The sequence below is a fragment of the Neovison vison genome, chromosome 14 (genome assembly GCF_020171115.1).
Source record: "Neovison vison isolate M4711 chromosome 14, ASM_NN_V1, whole genome shotgun sequence".
Classification (NCBI taxonomy): Eukaryota; Metazoa; Chordata; class Mammalia; order Carnivora; family Mustelidae; genus Neogale; species Neogale vison.
The window spans coordinates 10185163-10210102 of NC_058104.1; the positions used below are offsets into that span (position 1 = coordinate 10185163).

Below are 24940 nucleotides of genomic sequence, written 5' to 3' on the forward strand. Positions count from 1 at the left end.
AGGTTGCTGGGTCAAGCCTGGCAGAATCTGCTCAGTGGCCTACGAGTGCCCCAGGGTCCTGGTGGCACCAGAGCAGTGCGAGGGGCTCCGAGGGGCAGGGCTGGTTCACGGCGACCTGAGCTCTTCTGCTTCTGGCCTTCTGGAGTTCTCGTGCATGGTGATCGCTAAGCAAGTCTGCTGTGACTCAACAGATGCAGAAGCTCCTTACGTGCTGCTGCGGAGAGATGTCGTCCGAATCGTGTACTTGAGTGGGAAGCACAGGACTCTGAACTTCGAGCGCCGAACGCACGCCATGTGTTGTCAATGCAAACGCCGGCTCTCGGAGGGGATCTGGGGCAGGCAGACGGGTGCCTTTTCACCGTCCCGCTTTCTGACTTTTGAATCTCCTGTTCAATGAGTACCTGTTTAGTCCTTCTGGAGCCTTCACATCAGTGGATCCAAAGTGGCCTTGAAGCCATCAGGCACCTCCCTCCCTCTGCAGGCAGAGCCCGTGTTCAGCCCCATCTCTGTCCAGCTCAGAGTCCATCACTAGGACAGACGAAATAGCACTTTGGAACCGACTTCATGAATGTGTGTATCTTTAAAGCAGCCCGTACTTCTCTCCTGCAAGCTTAGTTAAGTGTACCCCGCAGACCCTATGGAGAGGAGGCCGAGCCTCCTGGCACAGGGGCCCGATCTGGGGGCTCCAGATCGGGCCCCTGTTCCACTTGCCTCAAACAGTGAGCCCCCGGGCGAGTCCAGTTAGCCTCCTGCTGGCCTGGGTTTCATGTTCTATGACTGTCTGCCTCCACGCGAGCTCCCAGGGGTTAATAGGTGTAAAGTGTTCAGTGGTCGCATTGCCAGGGTCCAGGCAATGGGAGCTGCCGCCATCCCTGCGAACGTGTCTGACACCCTGTGCTCCGGCTCCTGTGGCAAAGCTGGCCGCTACCGAGAAGGCTTCGTGACCCGCCACCAGGCCTGGCTCCGTTGTTCACAGTTCAGTAATTAGCCATCTCAATAGGAAAAATGAGACCTGAGCCATGTTTTGTCTCTCCCTAGCCGGTTTCAAGAATAGACACGTCTACATATCTCAGATGCCCGTGGCAGTGGGTACACGCGTCACTAGCCGCGCACGCACGTTGGTGACACAGACGGACGAGCTCAGGACTTTCTACTTTGTATACTGTCCTTTGTCCTTTTGTCTTGACATCACTTGTACGGTTCCTGTAACACCTGCTCATCTGCTGATTTGTCATTTTGGTGGCAAAATTGTATTTTCTTCTCTCAGTGAATTAAGGTTTATGTAACCGTTCTTACCACTCTTGCTTGGTGAGCGCCTGGGTTATTTGGGTCGTTCATGATGAATTTTTTTTCAGAAAAATAATCCCCAAAACTATTTCTCAGAAAGATAGATCATAGGGCCAAAGAGAGACTGTCTTAAGGCTTCTTAGCTTGTTGCTTTGCAGAGGGATGGACCGTTTTGCGAGAACAGCTCAGCTTGCTTCTCCCCCAACCCCAGCCCAAATTTCAGGGGTGTAAGCCCAGAACTCTAGTCTGGCCTGGAGAAGAAACTCTGCTTGTCTCAGACCTTCCGTGGCAAATCCAGAAGACAAGGGGCAGTCTGCAGTGATTCTCACCATCCCTCTGCCATTGAGGTGGGACCTCACGTTAGCACAAAACTCGGTATTTTCCTGTCTCTCTACCCTGTGTGTTTCCTTACATCCCAAGAACATGGCTAGAGTGGAAACAGGGTAGTAATTTCTACACATATTCTGGATTTTAATTACTCACATTTTTAAGTGATTTTCTTTTCATGTGCGTTCTAGTGATTTCCCTGTCCAGAGGTATTCTATCCAGTTTATAGGAGACAGATCCCATCAGACGTATCACAAGTCATTTTCAGTGCAGTTTCAATAGTGGAAGATGGTCTTTCCTTCCCAATCCATTTTCTTAGTATTGTTTTATGATTTAACCTCAGCCTGTTTGGAATTCCTTCTGGCATATGAGGTAGAGTACGTGTCTGTCTGTTATTCCTCGTGTGAATATCCAGTTCGTCCCACAGTGGCTGACAATCCCTTCCGCTGGTGTCGAACACTGGAGAAATCCAACATACACATCGACATACACATCTGGATTCCTGTCCGGAATGCCGTTCTGTTGATCAGCTTTCTGTTCTAATAAGCACCACGGTGTTTTGCTCATGTCTCTGTTTTCCATTTGGGTATTTTGCACACCCACTTTGCTCTTGTTGGGATTTTTTTTTTTTTTTTTTTTTTTTTTTTTTTTTTTGGTTTAAAAAAAAACTCCGGTGTGGGTGCCTGGTTGAGCATCTGACTCTTGGTTTCAGCTCAGGTCATGATCTCAGGGTCATGGGATCGAGCCCTGCATCTGGCTCCACACTCATCATAGACTCTGCTTTTCCTCCCTCCACCCCTCCCCACTCTAAACAGATTGATCCATAGATCGATCGATAGATCATTGGCGGGGGGGGGAACCTTTGGTATTCTCATCCCCTAATTTTTTGGTACACAACTTGTCATTTCACCAAGTTTCATTAATCAGCTTGGGAGAAGAATTTACAATTTATTTATCTTTAATGCAACTGCAAGTAAGAAATGTCGTCAACTTCTTTTGCCACTAGCATTTTATAATTCGATTTTCTAGAAATGGAATTTATACCGTGTTCTTTTAATTCCCATGTGTTTAATATTTATATCCCTGTTGTAGGTAAGATAGAGCTTCTGTTTTCTGGATATTTATTACTGGCACATGGGAGTTGTATCTTTTTTTTTTCTTTTTTCTTTTTTTGCCCTTACCAAAAAACTTGAGGCTTTGCTGAACTCATGGGTTATCTCTGCTCATTTGCTGCAGTGAACCCCTTGGATTTGGTGAGCATGTGACTGTATCACCCACAAATAGTGCATTTGCGCCCTTTCGCAACAACCAGGACATCCGATCCTCTTCTTTTGTTCCTGTTCTTGAAAGGAGCGTCTCTCTTATTTCTGTGCGGAGAATAAAGGAGCCTCTGGGTTCTGAGTGTCTGTCCTGTTCACGGCGGCCAATCTAGCGCTTCCCCCATTCAAGTTCAACCGTGACCTGCTTTTCCAGTTCCATGTGCTAGAACCCCTTCCCTGTGCCCTGCTCTCCGAGCGCTGTAGTGGGTTTTATAATAGGATTATATTCTATATATTGCATCTCTGTACGTTTTTATATTACCTGTTTTATAGATTTTCCTGCCTCAGGATTTAAGACAAGTTCAAGCTTGTTGTGCTTTATCATTTACTGTGCCTTATGTCTGGAAAGTTCTTTTTTCTTTTCCGTTTTTTTTAAGATTTTACTTATTTATTTGACAGGCAGAGATCACAAGTAGGTAGAGAGGCAGAAGAGGATCGGATGCATTGTTTAACTTTAACTGATCTCAGAAATTGATCCCCTGGGTGTTCGGGGTCCTTCTCCTACAGGTTAAACCTGGGGGGCCCCTACCTTGTTTGAAAAGCGACTACATCCAGTTTTCTGTCCAGAATTACTGTGATCACAGGCATAGCCGAGCAGTAAGGCCGCTGTGGGCTGTACGTGTCCTCCTGAGGCAGGGCCTCGAGATGCCATCAGCTGTGGCTCTCCGGCCCCGACGTGTGAAAGAGGGTTTGGCTCGTCCACTAGGAATCCCTTCCCAAATGAATTCTGTAATAAAACCAGGAAGGTTTTTTGTTTCATTTAAAATTGTCATCACCTCAACCTCCAAAAAAGTATTCGAAAGTGGCCTTAACACAAAACACAGATTCCCTGAGGCACTTAGGGTAGATGAGGGGAGTTCAAGGGCAGAACTCTGTGGGGAAGATACTTTTAGGCCTTGGATTTGAATTTAAAAAGCTCCATTGTGGGGGGGCGTCTGGAGCAAAGGACTCTGGGCTTCTGCTCAGGTCATGATCTCAGGGTCATGAGATCGAGCCCCACGTGCGGCCTCATGCTCAGTGCTAAGTCTGCTTAAGACTCTCTCTCCCTCTGCCCCTCCCCCCGGTCTCTAAAATACAGAAATAAATCTTTAAAATTAAAAAAGAAAAAAAGCTCAACTACGGGAGCCTGGAGTGACTAAGACATCCCATACGTAGGGTTTTTAAAGAGTTCCGTATCATTGGGACTGATGCACTGTTTGCTTGGCTACGACGGAAAACTTTATGTGCAATTAACCTTTCTATTCCCCCACCCCCCGGTGTCTAAGTATTGTGAACTTCCTTTGTGGTATTTTAGTGATTAGACAGGATGGAGGGTGTTCTTAAAGATTCATGGCCAAACCCGATGATGTCAGAACGAAGGGAAGGGACGGTCTTCGTGGGGCCAGCAAGTCTGGCCCCGTCTGGATTGTTTGTCTAACACTTCACAAGTAGAATAGGAACCGCTGAATTATTCATTTTCAAGTTGCCCTAAAAAAGGCACTTACGCGGCCGAAATGCAGACTTTTGGTGCCAGCGAGAGGAAGAGGAAAGATGCTGTCTTTCCTGAGGGGCGCTGGGCCCCTCTGCCTTGTTCTCCAGTTTCGCCTCCCAGCCCTGGGGGCGGAGGCCACCTCGGGCTGGCTCACATGCAGGGCGCTCAAGGTTGGGGCCCGTCGCCTTGATGGTGGGCTTGGAGGAGAGGAGGGAGGAGCAGCTGAGAACGTCGTAGCGGGGATGCAACGAGAACTGTTTTTATTCTTAGTTTTAGCTTCTCCGCCACCAAGCCTCCTCTTAACATATCCTACCAAGTAGTACTTAGGGGAGAAGGGGGGTAATTAGGATTCTTGATGCTGGAGACTAGAAGGAGAGCTCCCGCCCTGGGCCCACTGCTCCCTGGGACCATGAGCCCCTTCCGTCACTACTCTGCCCCGGGCCTCAGTTTCCCCACCTGTGAAATCTGAGTGGTTTCCTCCTGTAGGCCTGTGGCTCCCAGCAGCAGAGCGTGTCCTGCTCACCCCTGGGGCCGGCGAGCAGCAGGGGCAGGGCCCGGAATCAGAGGCCTTCTCTCGAGCCTCGGGCCAGTAGCTGGGCCAGCGCCTGTCCGCTGTAGGCAGGGCTGCAGGGTAAGCAAACAGGGAAAGAGAAACAAAAATCTGAAAGGGGGTTCTGGAAGAGCCAGGGCTCAGACTGGGGAAGCAGGGCTCCAGCCTCCGGAAGGATGTGCTGACAGAGCCTACACTGAATGCGTTCAGGAGACACTTAAATGCGTGCATGAAAAAATGGCACGAACGGCGGCCCCTCCCTAACATCGCTTTAAAGACTAAAAGTGAGCAGGCAGCAGTCTGGGTCCGCAGGCTGCTGGTGTAGATCTCATCTCTGCTGGAAGGTCCCTCGTCCTGGCCATCTGGCTCCCCGGGGGCACGGACGCAATGCAAGCAGTGAGGGGGCGCGCGCGGGACCTGGGTGTTCCGTCTGGAGTTCATCTTCCTCCCGTTCTCTGGTCACAGCAGTCTTTCTCTGGATCAAAGAAAAATACTCACGTATGACTTTCCATCCATGTTTTTCTTACGGAGATGAGCTTTTCGTGTGCATTATTTTTCTCCCCTTTGCTGAGCAAGTAAATTGAGATTCTTGGGGGTTAATTGACTTCACACAAGCCCGCAAAGTGTGGAGTCCAGGCGGAGCTGGACTTCGGCACAGAGGCCCCCCCCACTGCTGGGGGTTCTGGGGCTCAACGGCAGCCGCCTGCCTGCTCTGACCCTTGTTTCTGCCCAAACGGGGTGGCAGGGTCGACCTCCTACAGGCTTCACTAGTCCATGCCTGGTGTTGGAAGGATACAAAACTGCTGTGAGGGTCGTAGCTTTTCTTATTTATGCTTTTTTCAGTTTACTTTTTGTGCAAAATTTCCAACACACAGTAGATGACAGGACCCCGAGGTGCCTGGGTGCAGTTCCAGATCTCCCCATTAGGGGGCGCCTGTCATGCAGGTCCCCACCCCCACCCCGTTTTATCCTTAGGCTCTTCCAGAATCCTTTCCCTTTACCTCTAAATGTTTTAGCATGTCGACCTTATGTAAAGACTCTCCTTCTATACAATACTTGCATCAGATCAAAAACTAATTTCATAATAATTCAGTTCTTACATTTCTAGTTACCCCCAGTCATAGACGGCTTAATTTTTTTTAGTTTGCTGGGCTCAGAATTCAGATAAAATCCGGACTTTGGGATTGGTTAGTATGCCTCACTCATTTTCTGGACCCCCCCCTCCCCTTCTTCTTCCTTTCCTGGCAGTTTGTTTGCGTAAGAAACTGGCTCGTTTGTCCTGAAGAGTTTCCCACAGTCCGGGTTTCGCTGACCGCATCTCCGGAAGTGGTTGAGCGCCTTCTTCTGTCCCGGGTTCTAATTCCTGTAGGTTTGTCGTTGAACCTAGAAGCTCGATCAGATTCCGACCGGAAATTCTGGGCAAAAGCCACCCTTTAGGTGGTGTTGCATATCTTTGTAATGTTCTCGGGTATTGAAAATCAGCCCTGGGCAGAAGAGAAAGATCCTGGTTTTCACGCGCGACAGTAAGAACCGTTATGTGCGTGAGTCCTGGTCTGCAACACCCTTTTCCACCCCGGCAATGCTCTTACTTTATCCTGTGCCAATTTCCTTGAGAAAGGCTGCATTATTCCTGCGGCGCAGATGGCTGTCCAGCTCACGAGTCAGCCCAAGGTCAAACATTTAAGGCAGTGGGGAAGAATTTGAGCCTCTTTGCTCCACAGGCCACGCTCATTTGCTTTTCCAGACCACAATCTTCCCTAATTTCACCTCCAGGACCTCCATCCTCCCAGGGGCCCCCGGCACTTGGTTTAAGGAGAGAAATCTCCATCCAGCCTGCTCCTTGCTGCTTTGAGAGCATCCGTGCTAGAACGCTAGAGAAATGGCAAGAAGCCTTCCCCAAACTTCCATCCAGACACTTGTCCCAAGAGGCTTTGGATGGTCTCGGTAGCCAAACAGAATGAATTATGCAGTCTCATAATCTGATTGTCAGCCACAGCTGTCCCGTGTCCCTGCCCAGAGATGACTGAAGCCTGAGTGACAGTCATAGGCTGTTTGTGATCACACGGAGGGTCAGACCCTGGCGAGGGACGGGCTGCTTGGAGCTGTCCTGTTAGTTCGGCCCAATGCTAAGCCTCGTGCAGGCCAGAGAAGACCATTTCATCGGTCAGCTAGCCACAGATTGACCTAAACAAGGACGAAACCGAGTCAGCTAAACAATGGGGCCAGAAGGGAAGTTTTCTTCCCATTGGGATTGACAAGCGGAGACGTAACTGCAATTGATTTTGTTACTTGTTGTATCATTTAAGCTGAAATAGAATGGTCAGAAAAACGAACCAATTGTGGTTAATTTCTGAGCAGGCAGAGGTGACGTTCTGGCCATTTCACTGTCTGAGCACGATTTCATTTGCAATAAGAAGAAGGCCCACAATTTCCGGAACGTTTGGCCTGGAGGTTAAGCACCGCAGTCCTCTCTCTGCCTGGGCCCTTGATTTGACGGGAGGGAGTGACATGTTTGATCGGAGGCTTGGAAGGGAGCCAAGTGGCTTCACCCCTGCCCGCCACTCCTGCCAGGGCAGAACTAGCTCAGCACGGGTAGAACACGAGAGATAGGTCTGGTCATACGCAACAGGGTTGTCCAGAAGACCCTTCCCCGCTTTCTGCCGAGTCCCAGTTTGTGCCCAGCTCTGTGTCAGGCACAGGGAAACGCTGGGAGCCAGGCTGACTGGCCCTATCCCAGAGAGCTCGCAGTCCAGTGCACAAAACAGAGCCTCATTCCAGATCTTGACATACATTTTTCTCCAAGGAGATCGTTCTCCGCTTTTTCCAAGGCTATGAAAAGTGGCAAGAAACTTAAATCTGCAAAAGCAACTGAAAGGTCCCCCAGTAATGGGCCCGTGATCAAAGGAGCGAGACTGATACAAAGCGAAGGTCAAGCAAAGCTTTATTTCGCGCCAAGCATCAAGAATCAAACCGAACGTTGGGGGCCGCGCTTCTTACAGAGAGGGTGACCTTTCTCTGCTTCACAGACTAGCTTTTAAGGGCAAAGGCCATGTGGTTGGGCCTGCCCATGCACAGGTGGCCAATGAGATTGTAACACACAGAGAAAGCTGCACAGTCATGCTAGGTCACACATAAGTGACCAATTGAATTACAATTTACCCTATAGTAGATATTTGATCCAGCCTATCACCTTGGTCAGAATTGGCGCCCAAAAGGCGTCCAAAGGGCAGGGCCCATACTCCTTGGTAACTAGGGAGACAGTATGCCGCCCCCCCCCCGCCATTGGATGTCTCCACCTGGCCTGACCCACTCTAGTATTTGGGCTTTGTTACCTGGGACTGGTTCCCGGGACTTGTTTTTAAATAAGTTCCTGGGGTGGGGCAGGGTCAGTTTAAGTTTTACTGCATAAACAACAAAATCACTGTTTAACCCAAGATGGAATCCCTCTGGCTAAATAGGCCCTTACAGCAACTTACAGACTCTTTCCTTAAAAGTCATGTGTGCAGTTTGGCAAAATACCCCTACGCCCTCTGTTCTTTAAAATACCAGCCCATGCGCCTGGGTGGCTCTGTCTGTGAGCATCTGCCTTCTGCTCCAGTCATGATCTCAGGGTCCTGGGATCCAGCCCTGTGTCGGGCTCCCCGCTCAGCTTCTCCCTCTGCCCTTCCCCCTACTCATGCTCTCTCTCTCTCTCCCAAATAAATAAAATCTTTTTTAAAAAATAAAAGTAAAATAAAACACCAGCCCACGAACGGTTGCTTGTCAGGTGCAGAGTGGACTTTCCGTAGCACGCAGATGTTGCGTATTTGCATATGTAGCCGGCCAATATCTAGCGTGCCCCCGCTGTGTTCTCTGAGATCACAGCAGTGAGCGAGTGATCAATATATGAATAAGATACTTGGAGACCAGAATAAGTGCAAAAATGAGTGGACAGAGCAGAGCAGGGCTGCTAGGAGGCTTTTTAGAGGACAGCCACCAGGGCTGAACCGTGGACAGTGACTGGTGACGACAGCCACCTGTAGGGACCCTAGCAGAGGGGACAGCCGTGTGGCCAAGCAGATTTCCCAGGAACAGGACTGAAGAAGCCACGAGAGCATTAACTGATTGAGCCTCAGGAGGACATTTACACAGGATGCCTGTTACTAACGGGTTTAAAAAACATCCGCCAGGGGGCACCTGAGTGGCTCAGTGGGTTAAAGCCTCTGCCTTTAGCTCAGGTCATGGTCCCAGGGTCCTGGGATCAAGCCCCGTATCCGGCTCTCTGCTCAGTGGGGAGCCTGCTTCCTCCCCTCTCTCTCTCTCTGCCTGCCTCTCCTCCTACTTGTGATCTCTCTCTCTCTCTCTCTCTCTGTCAAATAAATAAATAAAATCTTAAAAAAAAAAATCCGCCAGGAGCAGAGTCCTCCCCAGCCCAGTGGCTCCGATGGGGAAGCGGGGCCTTTCTCAGGCTTGTTTGTTTGGAAGCCTTGATGGCCTGAAATCTGGAGAAGGAGCCGAGGTATTTATGGGAGGTGGTTCTGTAATCTGCTGTTGAGCCTCTGCTCCCTGCAGGGCCTGGGCCCTCAAGGGCATGAGGGGTGTTCAGGCCTTCCTGGGAGGAAGCAAGCCCAAAAGAAGCTCCTGGAATCCACAGCTCCGAACATAGCGGACTGGTGGCCTGCAGACGGGATTTGGCCACAAACCGCCAGGGAATGCATTGGAAGGAAGGGCTAGTCCGTGGCCTGACCAGGCCCTCCCAGAGAGGTGGTGGCCAGGCCAGTGCGGGCCGGGGGAGGGGGACAGCGGGTGGAGACATCTCCGGGCTCACACGTCCAGCAGCATCGCGCAGACTGCACAGAGAGAGTCCGAGCTTGGGTATTCTAAGAGCAATGCCGTCAGAGCGCCTGGCTGGTTCAGTCGGTAGAGCAGGCAAGCTTGATCTCAGGGTCATGAGTTCAAGCCCCATGCTGGGTATAGAGACTACTTGAAAATAAAACCTTTTAAAAAAAAAAAAAAGGCAGCATCGTCAAATCTCTAATAGCTGGCTTTGTCTACAGAGAGCGGGAAATGCTTTCAGAGTATGTCATATGACTTCACCTGGCACAGATAAGACAAAAGAACCTGAAAGCCAATCTCATATAAAAGTATTTATAAAAAAAAAAAAATACTAAATAAAATGTCAGCACACAGAATTCGGGAGCACACTAACCACAACCAAACGGGCAAATAACTGTTGGTGTAATTTGCCGATTTAGCAAGTCACAGGAGAAAAACCTTTTAATTTGCTCCATAAGTGCTTTTTTAAAAGGTACTTAATGAAATCAATATCCATCTTTTATTAAAAAGTCTTAATAAAATAGGAACAGTTGGATATTTCACTAACAGAACAAAACAGATCCATTAAAGTCCGAAATGAGCAACATGACTGCATTGCCCTGGCGGTCAGACGCCAGGCAGGGATCCCCGCTGCCATCTCGCTTTGTCGTGGGCTTCTGGGAGTGCTGGTCACTGCCATCGTCCAAGAGAAAGAACTGAGAGACAGGAAAAGGCAGGAGGACGCAGCCCCATCATGGGCACACAAGGGCACAGGACACTCCAAAGCCCAAGAGAACAACCGAGAAGCTGTTCCAGGCTCGAACGGGCACCCACCGCGTTGTGATTCTTTCCTCTGTCTGGAAGGTCCTCCCTCAGGCCCGCAAACTCTGCCCTCTGGGATGTAGACTTGCCCTGACTCTCACAGGAGACTCTGCGGTCCAACCTTTCCTGTCGGTAACACTGCATTCCCACGCAGGGGCTGGGAGCTACCTTTCCAGAGAAATCCTCCCCACCCCCCCACACTCCCCATTTAGGGGATTCCAGACCATAGCCAAGAAATCTTCCTCAACATCTGGCCCCCTGGCCACCTCCTTTTCCTTTTCCTACCTTCTTTTTCTGAACCCAGTCCAGGGAGCCCTGCTTCTGCGTCACCTCTGCCCCCTGTGCTAAAAGAGCCAGGCCTGGGGTGTAAGATGTCAGGAAAGTAACCGCCTTCCTGATGGCAGAGACCTATCAAGGGCAGGCCTCTGGGGTCGGCAGTGAGCAGGACGGGTGGGGGGAAGTGGGGAGTCACTTTATTAAACATCCTAGGGCTTTTTAAAAAAATTTTTTTTAAACATTTTCACTGTAATACTGAAAAAATACACCATTATAAAATCCTCATATAGAATTATTAAGTTTAAAGCGGGGAGAATTCATCTTTCAGTGCTTCTTCTCTGGGTGCCCAAGAACTTCACAGTCTCCTGTTGAGGCTCTTGGCTTTTGACTTGGGTCCAAGGAGACACGCGGACCCGAAGGGCGCCCCGGAGGCTTTTCTAGCTGTCCTGTGGATGCCCTTTGTTTTCACAGCTCCAGACGGGGCTGTGATTCTTTGGAGTTGAAATCCATGCCAGCCTTGCCGTCCCTTAGCGTCAGGGGCCTAGAGTGGAAGTCATTTCCCTCCTGTCACTGACCGTGTCCTTCTAAGTTCCTCATGAAAATCATGTGCTAGGCCAGAGGACACCCCAGCATGATCTGTAGGGAACTGATTGAAGGAACTGCATGTTCCAGGCCAAGCAGAAATGCTCCGCCGTTTGAAGCCAAAGCAGAGAATAATGTAGTGCGGGTTAACAGATCAGCGAAAGCTGTTTTGTCAGCTCGTGAAAAGGTGAGGGAACCAAATTTTTATAATCGTTTCGCTGAGCAAACAATATGCGTAGCTATTACAGACTCTGGAAAAGAAACGATTTTAGGCTAATGTCGGGCTCTGGGTCCGGTTGCAGGCAGGACTCAGAATGAGCAGAATGAAAAGCCTCTGAACCATTGTCGACACCCGTGCTACAAAAGGACACGCAGTGGCCTTCGTGACTCCCTTCTAGGAGGAAGTTTCCAGTGGTATTAACCTCTGGGCATTTTCATATTACTAAAGGCAGTGTCTCTGGTAGGATTAATTTCGTGGCGGGGGGAATAAGGGCAGCACTTTGGAGGGAAGTGAACTCTGTGGCAGGTGTGTCCTCAAGACGACGCCAGCACAGGCTTTCCAGGGCCGCCATCTTGGTCCTCGTCCACACCGGTCAATGGCCACACCCCTGATCACACAGAAATAGCCGGCTAGTTGTATCTCCGTTGACCTTTGAAGAAGTGTGCCCCTTGGAAAAGCCAGCCATGAGCCTCCAGACTTTTAAAAATACGAATCTGAGCCTTTCCTCCCTCCCAGCATCCCTGGTTACTTCCACTGTCTCCTCTGGTGGCTTCTGGTCCATTCTGTGAATGGGAACCGCAGCCCCTCTGAGCCCTGTCTTCATCAGGATGCCTAGTGTTGAATAGCTACCCCCCGCCCCGCCCATGCACACACACTTCCTGAACCACAGAGCTCAGTGTTTTGATTATCATTTGAAACCTTTGGAGATCTGAGAGTTGCTCCTGGAATGAAAAGGTAAGTGCACTAGTTGTTATCAGGTTCAATATTTTGGTCAGTTTACCGGTTGCTTAGTAACCGAAGTGAAACTGACCAGAAGATGGAAAAACTTGAAATTCGTTTCCAGGGATTGCCTCAGACTGCCAAGAAGGCACCTTCCTGTTTTAGTGTGACTCATTTTTTTTTTTTTAAATAAGTGCCTTGAAATCCCTTGGAAATGATGCACTGTGTTCTGGATGTTCGGGATATTAATGGGTGTCCACAACCATTGGCTGTCTGAGAAGAAATTCTGAGAGTCTGCCTTTGCGAGGAGGCTCTCCAGACCACCCATTTCCCCAAACCAGGCAGGAGCCAGCTGCCACTTCCCAGCCCCCAGCGTGCCAGCCTGGCCCGTCGCTGCCTCTAGATGAAGCCAGGACCCTAGGAAACCCTGTGTTCTCTGCAGCATGTGTTGGACCCTGAACTGGCCCCTGGCCACTGGCAGCAGCCAGGCAAGAAGTGAGGAATGGCTGAAAATAGGCAAGGGTGGGCCACTGGACCCCCAGGAAGCCACAGGTCCACCCCTTCTCTCTAAGCCCCCGGGACTGGGGAACTGTACCAAGGGCAGCTCCTCGTGCAGCCTCGCTCTGAGAACTGAAGCCCGGCCAGAGGCTTCTCCAGATGAAGGGGAGTTACCACTGAGACTCCGGGGGCCTGGACCCTCCCCACCCTCATCCTCCCTACGCGCAGCAAAGTGCATTGAACACCTGCTGTGTTCCTTTTCTTGAATTCCTGTTGAGAGACACTGAGCAGAACTTGCCTCTCTGTCCTTCCTCCGCCTGCACTGCCAGGAGTAGCTGGTACTCGAGGGGGAAGTGAGCCCCAGAGGGGAACACCCCTCGGAAGACAGACCCCAAACCCAACAGTGTCTGTGATCTGAAGCAATACAGATGGAGCGCAGGCACGGAAACGAGCGTGGGAGCATACTCCAGCAAACCAGGAAGGTGTGAGCAACGTAGAGCAGAGACAAGGAGCAACTGAAAAACGATGCAGCAGGAAGAACAGAGTCACCAAACGAAGGAACCAAAGAAAGTTTACAGGGTGGGTGCAGCTGCATCTATCCAGGTCGAACGGAACAACAAGCCGGAAGGCAGCAGGAACGGCCAAAGAAACAGCAGGTGCAAAGCCAAGGTTGCGTGCTGCGGAGGGACGGAAGGAGATCGGGGCCCACAGAGGACCCCGCAGGACAGCCTCCCTGCCACAGGCTCAGGATCCCGGCTCCTTCCAGGCAGGCCCCTGCCCTGCAGACTGACAACTGAGCGTCGGGCTCCCTGGATCTGTCCAGGGGGAAACTGAGGCGTGGTGGCCTGCAGCTCTGGTTCCCAGGCTGGCCGCGATGCCTTCCCGCCCCCTCCCACAAACACGGGGCAGGAGCCGTGTGTCTACGGGCCCATCCTGTCGTGTAGTCCCCGACCAGGGCCCGGACACTGGCAGGTGCTGGGAAACGGTCACGGGGTGACGGAGGGAGTAAGTGAGCTCTGCCTGTGGTGGCCGAGGAAATCACCGCGCAGATCCGGGTTTTGTAAACACAGCGATGATTAACCGTCTGACTAAAGCTCCAAACTATGCTTAATGGCAGTTGCCTTCGGACAAAGCCATTAACGTTTTCTTTCACCTTGAGCCCCGCGAAGTTTTGCACCTGGTTGGAAGCCTCTGTCCCGCTTAAGACTTTCACCCTTCAATTGATTCTTTGCCCTTTAGGAGTCAGACTCCCTTCTGCGGTACTGAGGCTTTTCCAAGAGGTCTTAGAGATTTGCCTGGTGAGGCGGTTCCTAATGTCGCTGCCCCCCCCCCGCCCCCAGCACTTCACGGCGGGGGCCCAGGCTGGGTCTTCTTTACAGAGTTCCCCTAAACACAGCTTCATTTCACGAAGCCATTTGAAGAGTTGTTTCAGACTTTGTTCAGGCCCAGCTGGAAGCAGGATACTGTTTCAAACAGGTCTAATGAGCGCGGAACCTGATCACGGGGCCTCTGTTACCCCGTTCAGGCTGCCGGGACCTGAAACGGTTGCCTCGTCTGGAAGGGCCTCGGGGCCAGAGGGAGCGCTGGGCGCAGCGAAGAGCAAAACCAGCCCAGCCAGGGCCCGAGGCCGGTTTAGCCAACTCTTGATGTGAAGGCTGGGCGCCGGTGAGAGCCACACAAGCAGGTTTCAGGGACAGAAGGACCCGCTCAGAGTTGGGCCTGTGCCAGGGGCCCCAAGCTGGCCCAGGGGGAAGACTGGCCCACCGCTGGCTGGACACGCTGCCTCCAGGACCCCAGTCTCCGGCCAGAAGCCAAGCCCTGCACCGGCACAGATGAGGGAGCAGGAGAAAAGGTTCCCACTGTGTGGAGACCGCCCCTCTAGCCTGTGTGGGGAGGGGAGGGACTGGACTAGTTCCTGAGATGGAGCCATCAGGAGGCTTTGGGGAGTGCTGGGGGTGGGGGCAGAAGTAGGAGATGCGGTCCCCGGTCCCCGGAGTGGAGGGCAAGCCAGGGAGATATGCAGTCCAAGGCTCTTTCCCACGGGCGGTGGGAGCTGTCGGAGCAGAGGGCCCTGGGGCTGAGGGGTGGGAAGAGCTTCATGGAAGGGCCTGTTGTAGAGCACCAGGGAGGGCACAGGGGCCTGTAGTTCTCCTTGGAGATGGACTGGGGGCCCCTGAATCCCAGCAAGGATCTGTGGCTGTGACATTGGGCTCCCTTTCTGCCATGACCCCGTTGAGTCTTCCTTGGGTGGCGGCCACTCTCTGCCTTGGCCTCCTGATGGGCCATGGGGAGCAGTCCCGTAGAAGATGGGGCCGTGACGGTAGCCCGTTCTACTCTTCTGCTAATAAAGAAATTAGGCCTTTATTAGAACTCAGTGTTCATTTCTCTCTCATGATGTTATATGTTGGAATCATGTATTTGCCTTCAGATGACTCAAAGGAAAACTTTCAAAACAGAAAAAGGGAGAAAAGGCCCTAGCGGCTCCACGTGCACGAGCCAGCCAGGTGAAGGCCGTGAACTTGGGTGGTTCACAGAGCCGACTACAGAGTCCCCCAGCCTCCGTTTCCATCTGCCACATCCTTCTCCACGTTCTTGTGGCTCACCCACCCTGGCAGACTTCTGTTTGTCTTTCAAAACCCAGTTCACACATCCCCTCCTTTGAAGCCTTCCCAGATTCCCTCCCCTGAGAATTTTCTGCCTCCTGTTTTTTTAGGGCGCTCTGTTCAAACTCCCGGTAGGACACACTCTATTTCGTATTTCAGTGGCTCTGTCTCCCCAGTGACATTGGAGCCCCCAAGGGCAGGGTGGCCATTCCCACAACACAAGCACACCTCCTCCAGGTGGGCAGCGGAGCCCCTCACAGGTCCAGGGTGCAGGTCATTGTGCTGAGCTGGGAACTGTGGTCACCCCGAGCCCGCCCACTGCCCACTAACGGCTCGTTCTCTCTCTCTCCCTCTCTCACCTTTCTAGGGCCGACGAAATTGAAATGATCATGACGGACCTTGAAAGAGCAAACCAGGTAGGATGTTTCACGGCCTCAGGCTTAAAAATCCCAACAACGTAGCCACGTATGTCGTCTCGCTAGATGCATCTTAAGTTGGAAGGCCGGTTATTCTCATATTTTTTACGTGTGATTGTCAATGTCGATGCTTTTCCCAATGTCACGGGAAGCGATTGGAAGGTCCCTTGGCAGAGTGTTCGGTTGTGGTCCCAGCGTCCCAGACTCCCTCGGTGACTGCACAGTGGCTGTTGCTTTTCCTTGTTCTTAATCCGTTTCTCAGGTGACCGACTGTGGTGCCACGGCAGCCGTTAGGCTCGCGTTATACCAGCGAGTCACAGGGGCCTTGGGGAACGTGCTTGGCACTGTGTCCAGCACAAAACAGGGCGGCTCTACACACAGCCGCCTGGGGCCTGGGGGGCTCAGTCGGTTAAGCGTCCCACCCTTGATCTCAGCTCAGATCCTGAGCTCAGGGTCATGAGTTCAAGCCCCGCATCGGGTGCCACAGGGCATGGGGCCTCCTCACATAAATAAATACTCAGCTACTTGGAACATTGCCCCCCACACAAACACAGAACCCCTAACTTCTTCCCCGAGGACGCCGCCAAGCAGGAAAACATTGCGCTTTAGCGAACGGTGCTGCTGCTTTGAAAAGAAAGAGTCTCCCCGCTTAGCTCCTCTGTTCGTGGGGAGAAACAGCCAAAGCTGAGATCGCTCTCTGGGCCTCAGAAGGCACCAGCTGTGGCCACAGGCGCAGGAAAGCTTAGCGCTTTGCCTCGGGTGGAATCTTGGTGTATTAGTGGCCCTGTCCGTCGCAAGAAGGGCCGACGGCTCCCGAGTGACTTGTGCCTGGTTCTCCTCTGAGCGCATCCCAGGCACTGAGCCTCTGAACCTCCATGCGGCCCACCCGGGTTGCCGCTCTAAAGACTCCCACTTTACAGACAGGGGAACTGAGGTCAGTGGCTGGTCCGGTGTGGAGCCGGGCCTGGAGCCCACGCTCCTCGCGGCCACCCTCCGAACCCGGGACGCAAACAGAGGTCACTTTGCCTTTCTTCAGACCCTCCCAGCTCCCAGACGCACCCGTGTCCACACAGCTCCTCGCTGCCCAACGCTGCTTCCCCTTCACCTCCCCAAAGTGCTTTAGCGTTTGTTTACCTTTAGTTGCAAACAAATTGACTTGGCCCCTTCGCACTGACTCAGCGCTGCTCAACTTTGCAAAGGCCTTAGCTCCGAAGGAGGTCCGAGAAAGGTTCACCCTCTCCCGTCAGCCCGTTGCCCTTTGCGCATCCATGATTGTTCCTGGCCGGTCTCGAGTGCGCCTTTCTTTTTGACGGTGCTTTGGGGTTTCAGCTCCGGGTTTGTGCAACAGACAGCCGCAGGCTGGGGAGACTGTCCCGTACTGGCTCTGCGGCAGTCCCCAGGTACTGAAGGAGTTCGGCCAAGTTGGCGTGCCTCTCCAAGTGTTGAAGGCTGCTTGGCCGGATCTCAGTCCTGGGAGACACCAGGCGGGACTGCGGAGAAAGGGGCCACCCCTTGGTTCGGGTCCCAGCCCTGTGTGTGCTGGTTGTGTGGCCCGCTAGCAGTTCTTTAGAAAAGAAAAGGAAAAGAATGAACTTTGCGAACACGCTAAGGGAGAGAGGAGTCAAAGTCACGGAGAGGGCGGAATCCCGGCTGGCGGGTGCCGGGCGAGGGAGGCTGAGGCTTGTTCAGTGGGTACAGAGTTTCAGCTCCGCAGGATGAAAAACTTGGGGAGATCAGCGGAACGGCGGCGTGGACTCCCTTAATTAACAGTGCCGGAGCAGACGCTAGAAAATTAGTTAAGATCGTGTATGTTCTGCATATTTTGTCATAATTAAAAAGTTTTAACTTTTTTAAAACAGAAGAAAGAAAGGGGGGGGATGATAACTAGTACTTCCTCTGCACGACTGCTCAGAGGGTTAGAGGCTAAAATGCCCGAGTACGAAGTAGGAGCCTAGATGAATCTGTAGTTGCTGGAGAAGCGTGTATTTGGTGGGAGAATTGTACAGTCCCGTGCTGGGGAAATACCAGCGCGGTGGGCATGGGAGAAGCATCAGTGAGTTCTTACAGACAGCGCAGGGTGAGTTAGAGCCTGGTGCGGCTGCCCGGAGAAATGAACGCAACCTCAGGCTGCATTCATAGAAGTAGAGTTTCTAGAACGAAGGAGGTGGAGTTCTGCACCTATCTGCAGCAACCAGTCCATGCCCACAGAATTATAACATGTTCTGGAAAGCACACTATGAGGACATCTGGGACGTGGAGTACCACTTGGGCTCCACCCCACAGCCAGGACCAGAAAGGGACCCTAACAACGAAAGAAATCAGGAGGTTTGGGGACATGCCTGATCTCTGGGGAACAAGGGAAAGAAGACATTGGGGCTTGACACCCAAGTACCAGAGGAATAATTGCAGGAACTTGGGATGTGACAGGGTCACAAAGGGAAAGGCCCTCAGGTGGGGACATCGCGGATCCTGTCCTGTAGCTCTCCAGGCCTGGCTCAGGGAAGGAGTCGGGCTTTTTCATGGTCATGGGCACACTTGGAGGCCGGTCTTAGTCTTGAGTAGAGAAGCCTTCTGTCAGTCCTGGCTCTCCAGAGATGCCCAGACCTGTGTGCCCCCGGAGCTGTGAAGGGAGATGCGGCCCAGCCCTTGCTGAAGGTGTGAGGTCAGGGATCAAACACAGAGGGAACAGGAGGAGGAATTGCACTTGACTCTGTGGTCAGGAGGAAGACAGCAATGCAGGCAGGCACAGAAGGGCAGGGTGAGCCCTGGACATTCTAGGCCATTCCATAAAGCCAAAGTAAGGAGGTGCAGGGTGGGAGAGTGGGCCTACAGGAGGGGACCTAGATCCAGGCTTGGGGGAGGGCTTTGAACGTCGGGCCTCTGCGTGGAAGGCCTCTTTCTGAGCATGGTGGAGAATCCTGGGCAGGAGTGAGACGTCAGAGTTGTGTTCTAGAAGGATCCCCCTGGCGGAACATGAGAGAACAGTCGGGAGTGGAACGACTGGAAGCCAGGAGAGCAGCTGTCATGCTACATCAGGGCAAGGATGACTCGGGGCCTGCAGCGAGGCGGTCCCCGGCAGAGAGGAGGCGGCGGCGACAGGGCAGGAGGAGGGGGACGAAGGAGCGGCGCGCCCTGTGCAGGCGCAGCCAGACATCTGGTGCAGCCGCCTTTCCCATCAAGGGAAATCCCCAGGAGGAGCAATTTACTAGTTCATTGGCATATAACATTATTTTTGCAGTAGGTTTATAGTCAGAGTGTTCTACTGAGACCTGAAGCTGTTTCACGGCTACAGCACTTGTGTTTCTATCGTGCAAAAGGGGAAGAGCAGTCAGCGGCCGACAGCTCGGGGTCTCATGTGCACCTGTTCGTCAAACTTCAAGGCACTTGCCTTCATACTCACCGCCTTAATTGGTGGCTGTGATGATTCAGAGCTTTGAAGACCGCGTGGTAAATAAGAAGCCCCGGCTTTGCGCCTTGCGACCGTGGAAAGCCACCTGGGGGCTTCGGCCACTCTGGCACTCGGCCAGCTGTACCCTCACCCGTGCACCTTTCCGATCGGCTCTGATGGGAGCTGCTGGCAGCACAGAGCCCCGGCCGGGGGCAGGAGAAGGTCCTTTTTGTGAGCGGCCCTCCTCCTGCTAACCTGCCTGATCTGACGGAGGAGGCTGCCCTAGTGGGGGGACCATCAGCTGGAAGCACAGCTTCGCCCCCTGCCCCTGAGGGAAAGAGCCAGAAGAACTCCCAGCAAGGCACGGCGCTTGCTTGGACCAAGGTTTCTGGGTTCCAGTGGGGAACAGCTGGCTTTGTATCCCAGATCTCCTACTTCCAAGCCATGTGGCCTGGAATGAACCCCTAGGCTCCTGGGGTGTTTCCCCATCTACAGAACGAGGGTGGTAATTCGCACATCTGAGAGAACACTGCTGAAAAACAAATCCACTGCATAAATTTTGAAGCTCTTAATCGGCTTTATTCAACGATTCATGAATCGGGCAGCAGCCCATCCAGCAGACAGAAAGGAGCTCCGAGGACCTGTACAGAATGGAAGTCTTCTGTAGGCAGAAAAGGGAAGGACGAGGGGCACCTGGGTGGCTCAGTGGGTTAAGCCTCTGCCTTCTGCTCGGGTCATGATCTCAGGGTCCTGGGATCGAGCCCCGAGTTGGGCTCTCTGCTCAGCGGGGAGCCTGCTTCCTCCTCTCTCTGCCTACCTTTCTGCCTGCTTGTGATCTCTCTCTCTCTCTCTGTGTCAAATAAATAAAATATTAAAAAGAAAAAAGAAAAGGGAAGGACGAGGAAAGAGCTGATTGTCTCAGGCAGGGTGCCTTCGTACAGGGGCCCGGAGGGGTCTCTCGGACAGATGACCTCACTAGCGCTGACCAGGAAATTCCAGATCGACGGGTTAAGGGTCCCTTTCCCGGGAGAGGCTGACTCTGCAATTAGGTTAGGTCTTCCGTCTCGGTTTGCTGACTTGGGGTTTGGCACAGGGGACTCCAGCTGGAGCCTGTTGTCTCTCTTTTAACAGTTCCTCCCTTTTGATCAGACTCTTAGACCAACTGAGAGACGTGGTCAAAATTGAAGGTGTTACTGCCCTTCTCAGCCACCGCGCTGTGGGTCTCTTACTGATCTTCCGTGTGATATTCCCAGATCCCGGTATTTTTTGTGGAATTCCTGTGGTGGTCACGGGGTCACGACTTCAGGCTCGCCGTTTCTTAGCGGGGTCGTTCTTTTCATTCCTCCCGACGTTCCAGTCTTGAGATCATTCGCTTGACGGTTCGTGGCCTCGAACCTGCATTTAAAGCTTTTGAGAGACAACAGCGCACCAGGGAGGTGACAGTGATTATTATAAGCGGGATTATTCCCAGTGTCCGGAGCACACTTTGGAGCCATGGTTCCCGAGACCCAAACGATTCAAAATCAAATAAGTCAAAGAGCTGTCCTGTTGGAAGAGTCCCCTTTGTAAGCCTGGAGGCCTGCCCAGTGTCTCTACGCACACGAGTTCCTGCTTTCTCAGAAGTGTCACCCCAGGTGCAGTAAAGGGGTGTTGGTCCCAGCACAGGCCCTACCTTGTTCAGCCAAGAGAAGCAAGGCCTCTCTCATCATCCCATCTCTGGCCAAAAACTTACCTTGGCCAAAGACTCTAAGGGTCTTTATTGAGTGGCCGTTGCTTTGGCAATGGATCCCCCAGTGCTTTCAGGAGTTAAGGAGAGGTCCCTGGTCGTAACCTCATTGGCATTGACTGCTAACCTGGGAAGGAGGGCCTGGCCAGAGGAAGCCAATCCTAAATCACCAATGCCTCCCAGTAGGTCCTTTCTGACTCGAAACTCGGAGGCTGACCAGTGATCTGTCTCCATCTGCACACAGTTAGGGGCACGTTGGATAAGCCAAGAGCCCTTGCCCAGGCATATACCCACCAGCCAGACTGGCACAGGCCCAGGTAGAATGGTAACCGCCACAGGCAAAGATGAGCCCTGTCCGGGCACAGAGCGTTCCCACTAAGGTGGCGCTGTTAATGGACAGGTAGGAGCTCTTTGTGACAAATCCAGCAGTCTGAAAGGCAAAGGTTACCCAACTCCTAGCGGTGGCCTGGGAGGTATGGATGTTGGTGTTGTCTTCCCGGGCTAACCCCAGAGTCAAGGAACAAAAGGGAACAAGAAAAGGTATCATGTTTAGTTTAAGTGTGAGGTCTTCGGCATCTTGGGGAGAAGCAGCCCAAGTCGATGTTAGCTGCCTCTCTTCCTAGTCATTCCATGCAGAAGGTCTCAGCGTTCAAACAAGACCAGCCGTCAGCTGGAGCCTCCTTGAGTTATGACATCTGTAGCCACTTCAGGTCCCTAGAGTCTGCCTGCCATCTGGGCAGTGAGGAGGACCTTGTCTCTCCCTTCCAATGAGATTCAAGGGCAGTCTTTGTTCCTCGGGAACCCAAATCAGAAGGGTAGGAGAGGGGCGCCTGGGTGGCTCAGTGGGTTAAAGCCTCTGCCTTCGGCTCAGAGTCCTGGGATCGAGCCCCGCATTGGGCTCTCTGCTCAGCGGGGAGCCTGCTTCCTCCTCTCTCTCTGCCTGCCTCTCTGCCTACTTGTGATCTCTGTCTATCAAATAAATAAAATCTTTTTTTAAAAAAGAAGAAGAAGGAGAGTGGGAGAAAATTAGAAGCGTGAGTTTCCAGAGTCGTGGCCAGATATGAAGAAACCAGAAGAATTCAAGATCCAGTCCAGTTTATAGGTTTTATCCTAAAACCTCAAAGACGGTTACAGGATTTTCTTTCTGCGATCACCCCTATTCACTTTTTACTACAGATCATCACTGTAGGAGTAATTTTATATTCAACTTGGCCTGATTATTTACATAAGTGCAGCAAGAACAGTGACTGACCCTGTCGGTTCCTCCATGCTTTCAAAGCTGGCACCTTGTAAGCAAAGAAACGGGCCTTATTCAATGGCCCCAGAAAGTCAGCCTTAGTTCCTTAAAGCTGTCTGGTCTATCCGAGTCTGCATTTCTCTCAAATAGGATCAGTAGGACAAACCCTTGGTAATATTCCCAATATTTACAACTGTGTCCTGTCATAAGGAGAACACATTTCTCATTGAAGTTACGCAAAAACTGACTAGACTGCCGTGAAAAGAGTAGTTTCCGAGTTCTAGAGGGATCAGGTTGGGAGAAAAAGTAAATGTTCCATTTTTGTTTAAGAAAGTAAACATTGCCAAATCGAAACAAGAAGCCGTAAGAATTATAGTTACCCTCCTCCGTTCCTTCATTTGCTTGTTACTAACCCTCATTCTGCTTGAACCCAGTTGGGGGTTTTGGTTTGCTTTTTTGTTTGTTTGTTTTTCCTATAAGTTCTGGGAATTCTTACCCAGTTCAGTTTAATGATCTTGGTTATCCAAAATTTGGACGTGTCACAGTCCTTTCCATGAAACCCCATGAAGACGAAGTACTTTTGTAGGGAAACTTTTGCAAAAGCATCTGAGTAAAACAGTAACTCTGTAAATGACATAGACTTTTTTTTTTTTTTTTTTTTTAAGATTTTATTTATTTATTTATTTATTTCACAAGAGAATACAAGCAAGGTGGAAGCGGCAGGGAGAAGGAAAAGCAGGCTCCCACCAAGCAGAGAGCCTGACGTGATGTGTGGCTCGATCCCCGGGGCCCTGGGATCACGACCTGAGTGCCAAAGGCAGACACTTAACTGACTGAGCCCCTCAGGTGCCCCAATGACAAAGACTTTAAAATGTGCATTGTTAAAGACCTGCTGACAGTTCATTTGATAAGGAATTGTAGTCTTTTCTGTGAGGGATGACATTTTAAGATAATGACTGGAATCATGACATAATACCAGGACAAATCAGATTTCTAGGAATTTCACACAATTTCTAAAAACACTTACTATAACTATACAAATGCAGCATAAAGAAGACTCAGTATAAAGTTTCCCATGTGATTTAACAAACCAAATAAGCCAAGTTTCTTTTAACATCTCCCTTTTTATAAGGTGAGAGAACAAATCCTTTGAGATGTCCAAGGACCCCTCGGAAAAATCTCAAAGTTAGTTCAATGTCAAAAAGACTTCATTTAGCACAGAAGTCTGTCAAAAAATATCAAAGGATTTTAGAACACTTGGTCAAGTAGGATCATAGGTCACTGTGACACAATACTTATTCCTCTGTTTAACCATAGTGACAACTGAAGACCTTGAAGGCAAATTCGGGAAGTTAAATAGTTGTTTGGAAAAAAAAAAAAATCCTTAGCTCTTTTAGTAGAGAAGACAGTTTTCTTAAGAAATCAAAGACCTGGGGTGCCTGGGCGGCTCAGTGGGTTAAGCCTCTGCCTTGGGCTCAGGTCATGATCCCAGGGTCCTGGGATCCAGCCTGTGTCAGGTTCTCTGCTCAGCAGGGAGCCTATTTCCTCCTCTCTCTCTCTCTGCCTGCCTCTCTGCCTACTTGTGATCCCTGTCTGTCAAATGAATGAATGAATGAATGAATGAATGAATGAATGAATTTTTTTTTTTTAATTCAAAGAACTGATAAAGACCTGGGAAATTATTTTGACAAGACAAAAAATCTTTGTTTTCCGGGCAGGTTCCTTAAAAGGTAAAGAAGACCTTTTACAGTCTTTTATCAAGAGCAAACCAGTAGTTCCAGAAAACTCTGTCCTTCTCAAAGAGAGAACCAGGGCGCCTGGCTGGCTCAGTCAGTAGAGCACGTGACTGTGAATCTGAGTCCCATGTTGGGTATAGGGATTCCTTAAAAATAAGATATATTTTTTTAAAAAAGAAAAGAAAACCAAACTCTAATGTTGCACCAGATCAATTTGGAAATTAAAAACCATTTAACATCAAAATATATTACATGTATTCTAATTTTAGCTAGCTTGACCACACGTCAAAGTTCTTTCCAAAGATCTCATTTCCACAAAGTCTACAACTTTTCTTTTTTTACATTCAGGTTTTGCCCCGTTTTTTCCTCTTACCCATTCTGAAGTAAATAGCCTCACTTTAAGACAAAATCATTTTCTTTTCCCTCAACGCACATGCCTCTCCATTCCTCACACCTTCTTTGACTGAAGACACCCATCTTACTTCCCTTGCATATGATGTTTCCTTTATTATTTCTAGTAGTTTCATTAACTATATTAGAATTTTTAGCCATTAGGAACCTTTAATATCTAGTGGAAACAAAGAAGTAAGTAAACGTGAACTTTCACATCAGTGCCCTGTGGCTTGGCAAGTGTATAGATACGTTGTATAATTTCTAGAAACGTGGTTTCTCATAGTAAGTTTCCAATGTGGCACAAAACGTGTCTTACTGGTTGACCCCAATATCTTTAGTTCCTCTGTAAAGGGAAGCCCAAAGTGGATAAACCTGTATTCACTGATTAACTAGCCTTTTGCAATGCATCTTGCAATGAAACTGTTCTGGAATTTTAAAGCATCTTGGAGACTTCTGCCTGCCAGTTAAACAGGTATCGCCATTGGGTTCCTTTGATTCAGGAGCCCTTGCTCTCAAGTACACTCCTTAAGTGATCTCTAACTGGAATGTTCTTCCTGATGGCCATTTTATTTATT

The 24940-nt window shown here is 50.8% G+C and overlaps 1 protein-coding gene across 8 annotated transcripts in view; it reads left to right on the top strand.

The window, feature by feature from the left end:
* The window catches only part of CUX1 (cut like homeobox 1), a 354106-nt gene that overhangs the window by 232358 nt on the left and 96808 nt on the right, over positions 1-24940 (top strand). For all 8 annotated transcript variants that reach the window (XM_044232791.1, XM_044232795.1, XM_044232794.1 and 5 more), the window contains exon 9: positions 15837-15885. In XM_044232791.1, the coding sequence (XP_044088726.1) occupies positions 15837-15885 (49 nt within the window). The remainder of the gene's footprint in view (positions 1-15836; positions 15886-24940) is intronic.